The sequence below is a fragment of the Mobula birostris genome, chromosome 29, assembly GCF_030028105.1.
Source record: "Mobula birostris isolate sMobBir1 chromosome 29, sMobBir1.hap1, whole genome shotgun sequence".
Lineage (NCBI taxonomy): Eukaryota > Metazoa > Chordata > Chondrichthyes > Myliobatiformes > Myliobatidae > Mobula > Mobula birostris.
Genome location: NC_092398.1, coordinates 1,540,030 through 1,551,862, shown reverse-complemented (window position 1 = coordinate 1,551,862; position 11,833 = coordinate 1,540,030). Strand labels below are relative to the sequence as shown.

The 11,833-nt window shown below is 44.7% G+C and overlaps 1 protein-coding gene across 4 annotated transcripts in view; it reads right to left on the bottom strand.

Annotated features, from left to right (window-relative positions):
• Positions 1-1,902: 1,902 nt before the first annotated feature.
• Positions 1,903-11,833, bottom strand: part of LOC140190130 (myotubularin-related protein 9-like) — a 49,807-nt gene continuing 39,876 nt past the window's right edge. For 2 of the 4 annotated variants that reach the window (XM_072246631.1, XM_072246632.1), the window contains 2 exons: positions 7,956-8,107; positions 1,903-5,956 (listed from right to left, as the gene is read on the bottom strand). In XM_072246631.1, coding sequence (XP_072102732.1) covers positions 5,802-5,956; positions 7,956-8,107 — 307 coding nt within the window. In that variant the 3' untranslated portion in view covers positions 1,903-5,801. The remainder of the gene's footprint in view (positions 5,957-7,955; positions 8,108-11,833) is intronic. The other 2 variants (XM_072246634.1, XM_072246635.1) reach the window with 2 other exon arrangements.

The window sequence follows — 11,833 nt, the reverse complement described above, 5'->3', positions numbered from 1 at the left end:
GCCGCGTTTATGATTTTATTTCATTTATCCAATTCCTCTACTTTACCAAGAGAACATGACTTAGTTTAACTGCAACTTTGCACAAAGACTTAAATGGAAGAGCTTGCTATCACTTTGCAGACCAGTTTGCCAAAGTCACTATTGTTTGGTGTTCCTTGATGGAGTTACATTGTTTATTTATGAGTTGTTATCTTATAAATTGTGTTCCAAATTCATCCAGGGGAATAAAGGATTGTGTCACAAATACCCCAAAATAAAGATTTGGTATTTTGAATTTCTAAATTGGTTGTGGTTATTTTTAATGCTTTGTGCTGGATTTTGTTGAAATGATCAGCTACGTTTTGCTGAAGTCCTGTTCCGCATGCAGTGGATTGTCAGCAAAAATTAGCAATGAAGTTCACCACTCTCTGGCTTAAGAAATTCCTCCCCATCTCCATTCTAAAAGGATGCCTCTCTATTCTGAGGCTGTGTCCTCTGGTCTGAAACTCCCCCACTATATGAAGCATCCTATTGAGGTCGTTCAACATTCGATAGGTTTCAATGAGGTTCTCCCTCATTCCTCTGAACTCCAATGAGTACAGGCACAAAGCCATCAAATGCTCCTCGCATGAAAAGCCTTTCAATCTTGGAATTATTTTCATAACCTCCTTTGAACACTCTCCAATGTCAGCACATCCTTTCTTAGATAAAGTGCCCAAAGCTGCTCACAATACTCCAAGCGAGGCCTCACCTGTATCTGACCGTCACAGCTGTGGCCAGCAACTCGCCTAGAGAATTGTATTGTAGTATGGAAGTTTCTGTGGTAATCATGTCCAAGGAAAATGAGTTGATTCCAAATTATCTCAAGCTCCAGAGTAAACAGGGAGAGGAAGGCAGTGGATCTGTTAGAAGCATTTCAGAGATGGTTTACTAGGCCAGAAAATAGAATACCTGATTTAAACCCAGTGGGTCTGAGTGTTTTTGACAAGACAGATGTCAACATCTCCTGTGGTGGGAAAGTGAGTTGACCATGGAATGGAGATATGGCAACATTATTTTCCCTGAGGATTGTGAGTCTTTGGAGCCTTTGACTATTTTAAAGCAGATTTTGTAATCAGATAGTGACAGGTCAGTGGGGACAGGTGAAAGGGGACGTTGAGCTGAGTTACAATGGGATCAGCCAGGGCATGGGTGGGTGAGTGAGCGAGCCGTGAGCTTCCGATTTCACCCATTTCACAAAGATTTGGTCTGATCACTGCTGGATCCTGCACAGCAACACATTTACATGGCTGGACAATTGAACTAGCTGGCAGCATTAAGGATATGACCCTGGGGCTTTATAAGGCTCTGGTCAGACTGCACTTGGAGTTTTGTGAGCAGTTTTTATCCTCTTATCTCAGAAAGGATGTGCTGGCATTGGAGGGGGTCCGGGAAAGGTTCATGAGAATGGTTCTGGGATTGAAAGGGTAAATGTAATGGAAGCCTAATGGCCCGAGGGACATCCTGACCATTCTTGTCTTTATGCATCAGAGTCTCCTGCCTGATGGCAGAAAGTCAAAGAGGATGCCGGCTGGATGGATGGTGCTCCTAATAAATGTCCCAGATGTGTTGGTAGGGAGACCCATATGATCTCAGCCATTCTCACAGTCCTTTGTAGGGACTTCCACTTCCAGACCAGATGAAGATGCAGCTTGTCAGGATGATCTCAATAGTGCTCCTGTAAAATTCAGATGGGGGGTGGGGGGGTGGAGAACCTTGCTTGCCTCAGTCTCCTCAGGAAGCGAATGCGCTGCTGTGTCACCTTATTCGGGGAGATTATACTAAGGGACCAGGTGAGGCTGTCCGTGATGTGAACTCCCAGGAACTGAACGGAAGAGCCATGTATGTGTATGTGTTCGTTAATGTGGAAAATTACACATGGTCTTTGAATACAAATAAACTTTATTTAAACTTTCAATTTACATAAATACAAGTGTACTGAAGCATTAATGTAACATTACAGGAAGTGTTAAATAAAATCCACTTTAATACTTAGAACGCAACACCACCAGGACTTGTTAAAGTGTAGATTACATCTTCGGACAACAGCTGTTCAACAACAAATACGTGGAGGAGGGGGCCGGAAAGAACAGCTCTTCACAGTATCAGTAATCAGTACAAGCAGCAAGTTTTGGTGGTTGCAGTAACATTGCAGGTTCTGAGAAACACAGGAAATAGATCTGGGTTCCACCGATCCCTTGCTTAATGGTATTGGTCCATGGCATAAACAAGGTTGGGAACTCCGAAACAGACGAATATACGCGTAGGTGGAGGGAAAACTCGATGTTCATGGCTCAAAATCACCTCACCATTGCAAGCTTTTACTATCACTTCACAAAATAAGTGTAGAGAGATGTCACCATTATTCAGCTACAGGGTCAAAAGCTACAGAAAATTATGGAGTTACTCAGTTCCATCATAAGCACTAGCCCCCTAGTTTCCAAGACAGATCCAAGGAGCGATGCCTCAGAAAGGCAGCGTCCATCATTAATGACCCCCATCACACAGGACATGCTCCTTCTCATTGCTGCCATCAGGAAGGAGGTACAGGAGCCCGAAGGCCCACACTCAGTGATTCAGGAACAGCTTCTTCCCCTCTGCCATCTGATTTCTAAATGGACATTGAATCCATGAACACTAACTAACTCACTACTTTTTAAAAAAAATTCTGTTTTTGCACTATTACACTTAATTTAACTATTTTATATATACTTACTGTAATTCAGTTTTTTTTTCTATATTTATCATGTACACTATTGCATTGTGCTGCTGCTGCATAGTTAACAGATTTCACGACATATGCCGGTGATATTGAACATAGTTCTGATTATTAGGGGTACAGCTTCCCTACCCTGGTGGAATCTGATGTCAGTGTGGTTAATATTTTCATTCACACTTAAACACAAGTATTTGACTAATTCAGACAGCATAGCAAATCTGGAATGTGATTTAGATTTATTCTGTTATTTATAAAAATAGACCTAGAATCAAATGACCAGGGGTTGGGGAGAAGGAAACATTATCAGTACCTCATTTAACACACACACACACGCACGCACGCACAAGGAAATCTGCAGATGCTGGAATTTTGAAGCAACACACATAAAAAATGCTGGTGAACGCAGCAGGCCGGGCAGCATCTATAGGACGAGGTACAGTCGACGTTTCGGGCCAAGACCCTTCGTCAGGACTAACTGAAAGAAGAGATAGTAAGAGATTTGAAAGGGGGAGGGGGAGATCCACAATGATAGTGATACAGTGCAGACAAGGTCCTTCTGGCCCTTTGAGTTCCACCACCAGGCAGTCGTGTGATTTAATCCTAGCCTAATCACGGGACACTTACAATGACCAATTAAACTACCAACTGAAATGTCTTTGGACTGTGGGAGGAAACCAGAGCACCCGGAGGAAACCCACGTAGTCACAGGGAGAGCATTCAAACTGTACAGGCAGTGGCAGGAATTGAACCTGGGTTGCTGGTACTGTAAAGTGTTGTGCTAACCACTACGCCATCATGCTGCATCAATTATTTTCTAATTTGCAGTAGCTTTAAGTCTTAGCTCTGTACAGCTGCCCCAAAGTGACAAATTTCATGTCATACAAGTCAGTGACCATAAATCTGATTTGGTTTCATTTGCCAGTCAGTCTCTTTCACTAATTTTTCTTTAATATCAGCATAATTGTGCTGAAGTACATGCTTGCCTTTGATCCAGTTCACACCCTGAGATGCCACCTACTGAACTTCTCTGTGTCTCAGTTAGTCAGTTTGCAGGGGATACAAAGGCTGGTGGAGCTGTGGACAATGTAGAAGGTTGTCGAGGGTTACAACGGGTCATTGACAGGATGCAGAGCTGGGCTGAGAAATAGTAAACGGAGTTCAACCCAGGAAAAGTGTGCAGTGACTCACTTTGGAAGATGGAATTTGATAGCTGGGTTCAGAGTTAATGGCACAATTTTTGGCAGAGTGGAGGTACAAAGGGAATTTGAGATCAAAGTTCAGTGATACCTGAAAGTTGTCACATGAGTTGAGAGGGTGGTCCACGGTGCGTTGTGTGTTCATTAGTGAGGGGAATGAGTTAAAGAACTGTGGGGTAACGTTGCAACTCTATAAAACTCTGGTTAGACCACACTTAGAGTGTTGTGTTCAGTTCTGGCCACCTCATTACAGGAACGATGTGGAAGCTTCAGAGAGCGTGCAGAGATTTACTCAGATGCTGTCTGGATTAGGGAGCATAGATACCCCAAAAGATGCCACATGGCACGCCACAGTAATGTAGCAATAAGCGCTACACTATTACAGTTCAGGGCATTTCAGAGTTCAATTCCCACACGTTCTCTACATCCTCCCCACGGAATGCATGGGAATTCTCAGGATCTGCCAGTTTCCTCCCACAGTCCAAGGCAGTACCGGGCAGGTTAAGTAGTCATTGCAAATTGTCCTGTGATTAGATTGGGGTTAATCGGGTTTGTTGGTGGTTGCTGGGGCGGCTTGGCTCAAGGGATCCTACTTTGCACTGTTACTAAGAAATCCGTTCAGAAGGTCTGTAGTATGTTCCCGTTCCTTAGTCAGTGAATTGAGTTCAAGAGCTGTGTGGTAATGTTGCAGCTCCATAAAACCCTGCTCAAACCACACCTAGAGTATTGTGTTCAGTTCTGGTCGCCTCATCTTAGGAAAGGCATGGCAGCTTTAAAGAGGGTGCAGAGATTTACCAGGTGCTGCCTGGACTAGAGTGTGTGTCTTGAGGAAAGTCTGAGAGAGCTGGGGCTTTTCTCTTTGGAGCGAATGTGGATTAGAGGTGACTTGATAGAGGTGTACAAGATCATAAAAGGCATTGATAGAAAACCCAGAGATTTTTTTTCTCTAGGGTGAAAATGGCTAATACAAGGGGCCATAACTTTAAGGTGATTGCTGGAAGGTATGGGGGTGGGGGGTGGGGGAGTGTCAGAGAAAGTTTTTTTTAAAGAAAGCATAGTGAGTGGTGGCAGTGGCAGATATATTAGGAACATTTAAGAGACTCTGAGATTGGCACATGGATGAAAGAAAAAGTGGAGGGCTATGGGGGAGGAAGAGTTAGTTAATTGATCTTTGAGTAGGTTAAAGGGCCAGCACAACATCATGGCCAAAGGACCTGTTCTGTGCTGTACCGTTCTTTGTCATTAACACATCACTGACACTGTGCAAGCATGGAGTAATTATCAACAAAGAAATTCATACTAGTGTCAAAAGTTGCAGCAACGTATCAAGCTGAGTAAATTCACCAAATGGGAAATAAAATACTGATTAGGCAGTTCCACGTCCAGTATTGGTGAGAGCCCCAGCTCTGATGGAGGTTCGTTCCCATGAAACAGTAACTGAGTCTCTTCCTCCACAGTTGCAGCCCTGCCCGCTGAGTAAATCCGGTGTTTCTTCAGTAAACCTGGCCGTTCTGATGTAGGCCACATCGCTTCAGCGCTCCTGAGCCATCTCCGTCTCCCACAGAGGCAAGTCCATCTACAACGTAAATCCACGGTGTGCTGGTAGTCTGAAAGCCCTTATCAATACATGTCCACAGTTCAATCGAAGTTCATGTCCGAAGACCAAATAAAAATAAAATAATGATCTTTTCCAAACTTTATTTGGGTACAACTGTTTCTCAGGATGGAAACCATTCACTTTACCCATCAGTGCTATCTGGGCGAGACCTTATTTTTAAACTTGGTCTTTAGGCACGCTACATTGACAGTGATCTTGACAGGATGAATCTATCTGTAAAGGTGGTGATTCGTGGTAAGACCACTCAGGTCTACCCTGTTACCTGAGCAGACTCCTCATTTCCAACCTGGTTTTCCTTTGCTGCCGTTGGAATGGACTCTCTCCTGCCGTGCCTCATTATGTGACTTATCTGCTCCCAGGCCTCAATGTGGTTTTCTGACGATTGCTTCCATCTGAGGAACAAGCCTGAAAATCAAATGCACCAGACTCTTGTCAGAGGTGTGACCATCAGACACCGGCTGAGGTGCAGCTCTGCAGGAATACGAGAAGACCTCCTTCTCAAAGATAATCTCACATCCTTTCTGCAGTCTGTACAGGCCCATCAACCCCCAGATCCAACTCTTCCTACCATTTACAAGGGATCATTTACTGCAGCCAGGTAATCTACGAACCCACACGATTTTGGGATGTGGGAGGAAATCGGAACACCCGGAGGAAACCCACACAGTCACAGGGAAAATGGACAGACTCCTTACAGACAGAAAGGAAGTGAATCTGGGTTGCTGGTGCTGGTGTGCCAACCACTACGCTACCGTGCCACCCGTGCCAGTGATGTTGTGGGGATGGAACTGGACTCTCTCAGGGTGGTGTCTGAAAAGAGGATGCTGTCCAAGTTGCATGCCATCTTGGACAATGTCTCCCATCCACTACATAATGTACTGGGTGGGCACAGGAGTACATTCAGCCAGAGACTCATTCCACCGAGATGCAACACAGAGCGTCATAGGAAGTCATTCCTGCCTGTGGCCATCAAACTTTACAACTCCTCCCTTGGGGGGTCAGACACCCTGAGCCAATAGGCTGGTCCTGGACTTATTTCCTGGCGTAATTTACATATTACGATTTAATTATTTATGGTTTTATTGCTATTTAATTATTTATGGTGCAGCTGTAACGAAAACCAATTTCCCCCGGGATCAATAAAGTATGACTATGACTAATGACGCTGATGTTTGGCCTGTAATTGGGGGTCGGGAGAGGGGCAGACTTGAAGAGCCAAGTAGCCTAATTCTGCTCCCATGTCTTATGGATTCACAACCTCGACGAAACAGTTTACATAGCAAGATCCCACAAGCAGCAGCGATAATGTGAGCAACACACAATCTGTGGAGGAACACAGAGGGTCAGGCAGCGTCGGGGAAAGGAAAGGAATTGTTGGCGTTTCAGATTAAGACTCCGCATCAGGACTTCAGTCCCTAAAGCACAGACGAGTGAGGGCAGATTTGATGGAGGTTTACAAAATTATGAGGATATAGACAGGGTAAACGCAAGCAGGGTTTTTCCACTAAGGTTGGTTCAGACTACAACCAGAGGTCATGTGTTAAGGGTGAAAGGTGAAAAGTTCAAGGGGAACAGGAAGGGAATCTTCTTCACTCAGCGTTGAGAGAGTGTGGAATGAGCTGCCAGTGGAAGTGGTCCATACGAGCTCGATTTCAATGTTTAAGGAAAGTTTGGATAGGTACATAGATGGTAGATGTATGGAGGGCTATGGTCCAGGTACAGGTCAATGGGACTAGGCAGAATAATAGTTCAGTACAGACCAGATGGGCTGAAGGGCCTACTTCTGTGCTGTATCAGGACTGAAAGTGGAGAGGGGAGATGGTTGGCATTGAGAGGGGAGGGGGAGTGGTGAGACAGGAGTCCAAGGTGATTCGTGGACGGAAGGTTGTCAGGGAGTTCAAGGTGATTGGTGAACTGAGGAGAAATGTCAGTTAACAGGGGGAGTGGTGAGACAGGAGTTCAAGGTGATTGGGGGACGGAGGGATGTCAGTTGACAAGCAGGTAGTGCCAGGTAGGGGAAGGATATGGGAGAGTGGATGTGGGAGTCATCCAGATGGAAAGCAGGATAATATTTCCTGGTGTTGGTAGAAAAGTTAGTGTTTGGGATAATAAGACACAGGAGCAGAATTGCACCATTCGGCTCACTAAGCTTGTTCTGCCATTCTCTCGTGGCTGAAATGTTATCCAAATTTCACAACTAATGATAATAAATCTGATTCTCCTGCCTTTTCCCTGTATCCAGTAACCTTTGACACCTTTACAACTCATGAACAATGCCATGGTATCCTGTACAGTTAATGTGAGATAGCGAGCAGGCCGCACTCACAGTTGATGTGAAATCTGTGAGTTCCCCCACCTCTGGACCCGGGTACCTGCAGGCCTTCACTACCATAACTGTACGTACCATTCCAAAGCTGTATGCTCTGGGGGGCCACTGAAGGCCAGATGGTGAGGCTGTTCCTCTCATACAGAGGATTGAGGTATTTTTCACGCTCACCGGGGCTGTTTATCCATGGCCAAAGGGAGATGGTGCGCTCCTTCACTTTCAGCAGAGACCTGCAAACAGTGAGCGAGAGTTAGAAACGAGAAGTTCTATCGTTGCTGCTGCTCCAGCCTGGTAAATTGTGGAGACTTGACCCAGCAACACTTCTTTTCTTCCAATATATAGTTGGAACAAATGCACTAATAATCGAGTTCGGAGGTCAGGAGGTTATGTTGCAACTTTATAAAAGGCTAGTTAGGACACATCTGGGGTATTGTGTACAGTTCTGGTCACCCCACTATAGGAAGGACGTTGAGGCTTTGGAGATGGTGCAGAAGAGGTTTACCAGGATGCTGCCTGGTTTAGAGGGCAGGTGCCCTCATGAGAGGCTGGACAAACTTGGGTTGTTTTCTCTGGAGCGGCAGAGCCTGAGGGGAGATCTGATGGAGCTTTACAAGATTATAAGAGGCACAGATGGAGTAGACAGAGAGTATCTGTTTCCCAGGGTTGAAATGTCTAATACCAGAGGGCATGCATTGAAGGTGAGAGGGGGTAGGTTCGGGGGGGGGGGTGTGAGGGGAAAGTTCTTTTACTCAGAGTGATGGATTCCTGGAATGTGCTGCCTGGTATGGTGGTAAAGACAAATACATTAGAGGCTCTTACAAGATGTTTGGATAGGCACATGGATGTGAGGAAGATGGAGGGATATGGACATTGTGTGGGTAGGAGGAATTAGTGTTTGGTGTTTTTGATTTGCTTTTTAGCTGGTTCAGCACAACACTGCGGGCCGAATGGCCTGTTCCTCTTCTATGTTCTAATCATTCCGATTATCTGTCGGTTCACTGCGCCCTCCATGGGATAGATCTATCCCCGTCCCACCAAATCCTCATTTCATGAGACAATGTCCCAGTTTCTGATTGCCGAATTAGGATTATTCGCTAAATTATATTTAACATAATGAGACTGTGCAGAGCTGGTCGTGCCTCATGAGCCTGACTGAACTCTTCAAGGAAGTGACAAAACAACCTGACGAAGGTAGAGCAGTGAATGTGGTATATATGGAATTTAGTAATGTGTTCGATAAGGTTCCCATGGTAGGCTCCAACAAAATACTGGGAAGCATGAGATCGAGGGAAATTTGTCTGTGTGGATTCAGAATTGGCTTGTCCACAGAAGGCAGGAGATGATACTAGATAGAGCACATTCTTCTGCAAGGATCTATTCTGGGACCCCTGTGCTTTGTCATTTTTATAAATGACTCGGATGAGGAAGCGGAAGGGTTTATTAGTAAGTTTGCAGATGACTCAAAGGTTGGTGGGGTTGTGGATAATGGAGAAGGCCATCGTAGGTTCCAATTTGAGATTGATATGATGCAGGGCTGAGCTGGGGAGTGGCAAATGGAGGAGTTCGACGTGGAAAAGTGTGAAGTGGTTCACTTTGGAAGGTCAAATCTGAGGGCAGTGTACAGGGTCAATGACAGGATTCTTAACAGTGCTGAGGAACAGAGGGATCTTGGGGTCCACAGATCCTTCAAAGTTGTCGTGCAAGGTGATAGGGTGGTTAAAAAGACATATGGTATATCGGCCTTCATTAGTCAGGGATTGAGTTTAAGAGTCTTGAGGTGATGTTGCAACTCTACAAAACCCTAGTTAGACTGCACTTGGAATATTGTGTTCAGTTCTGGTCACCTCATTATAGGAAGGATGTGGAAACTTTGGCGAGGATGCACAGGAGATTTACCAGGATACTGCTTGGATTAGATAAATTGATGTCTTTGGAGCAAGGAAGGACAAGAGGCAACTTGTCAGAGGTGTACAAGGTGATAGCCAGAGACTTTTTTCCCCTCAAGGTGGAAATGTCTAACACCAGAAGACATAATTTTAAGGTGATTGGTGGAAAGTATATGGGGGGGGGCGGAATTGACAGAGATGTTCTTTACACAGAGCGTGGTGAGTGCATGGAACACACTGCCAGGGGTGATGCTAGAGGCAGATACATCAAGGCATTTAAGGGATTCTTCAATAGGCACATAGGTGATAGAAAAATGGAGGCTTTTGTGGAGGGAAGTGTTAGACTGATCTTGGAATAGGTTGAAAGGTTAGCACAACACCATGGGCCGAATGGCCTGTACCATGCTGTAATGCTCTAGTTTGTATTTAAATAGTGCAAACCAGGAAAAGTGAGCCAGGGCAACATACACAAAATGCTGGAGGACCTCAGAAGGTCAGGCAGCATCTATGGAGGGGAAAAAAAGTCGATATTTTAGGCTAAGATCCTTCATCGGTCTTGATGTCATGATAAAGGATCTGATGATGTCCTGACTCTTGTCCAAAGACCATAAAGCATAGGAGCAGAATTAGGCCATTCAGCCATCTAAATCTGCTCCAACATTCAAATTTGACTGATTTATTATCCCTCTCAACCCCACTCTCTTGCCTTCATGTAACCTTTGATGCCCTGACTAATAAAGAATGCATCAACCTCCTCATTAAAAATACCCAATGACTTGGACTCCACAACCGTCCGTGACAATGAATTCCACTGATTCTCCACCCTCTGGCTCAAGAAATTCCTCCTCTCTTCTAAATGGGTGTCTTCCTATTCTGAGGCTGGTCCTAGATTATCCACAAAAGGAAACATCCTCTCCACATCCACTCTATCAAGGCCTTTCAACATTTGGTAGGTTTCAATGAGATTCCCTCATTCTTCTAAACTCCAGTGAGTACAAGCCCAGAGACATCAAATACAAATCATACATTAACCCTTTCATTCCTCAGATCATTTTTGTGGACCTCCTCTGGACTCCCTCCAATTCCCACACAACCTTTCTTAGCTATGGGGTCCAAAACTGCTCACAATATTCCAAGTGAGGCCTCACCAGTGCCTTATAAAGCCTCAGCATTACACCCTTGCTTTTATATTTCGGTCTTCTTGAAATGAATGCTAACATTGCATTCGCCTTCCTCACCACCAATTCAATCTGCAAACTAACCTTTAAGGAATCCTGGATAAGGACTCCCAAGTCCCTTTGCATCGCTGGTTTCTGAATTTTCTCTCCCATTTAGAAAATAATCTACTCTATGCCTTTATTCCTTCTACCAAAGTGCATGACCATACACTTCCCAACACTGTATTCCATCTGCCACTTCTTTGCCCATTCTCTTAATCTGTCCAAGTTCTTCTGCAGACTCTCTACTTCCTCAACACTACCTGCCCTCCAACTATCTTCATATTGTCTGTAAACTTGGCCACAGAGCCATCAATTCCGTCTTCCAAATTATTGACATGTAACATGAAAAGAATTGGTCTCAATACTGAAACCCATGGAACACCACTAGTCACTGGCAGCCAACCAGAAAGACCCCCTTTATTCTCACTCTTTGCCTTCTGCCAGACAGTCAATTTTCTATCCATGCCAGTATCTCTTCTGTAATATGAGGGGATCTATCTTGTTAAGCAGTCTCATGTACGGCACCTTGTCAAAGGCCTTCAGAAAATCTAAGTAAACAATATCCACCAATTCTCCTTTGTCTATCCTGCCTCAAAGAATTCCTCCAAGTACCTCGAAAACTCATCCTTAACAATCGACTCCAACATCTTCCCAACCACTGAGGTCAGACAACTGGCCTATAATTTCCCTTCTTCTGTCTCCCTCCCTTCTTAAAGAGTGGAATGACATTTGCAATTTTTCGGGCTCCAGAGCCATTACAGAATCTATTGATTCTTGAAAGATCATCACTAATACCCAAACAATCTCCTCAGCAACCTCTTTCAGAACGCTGGGGTGTATTCCATCTAGT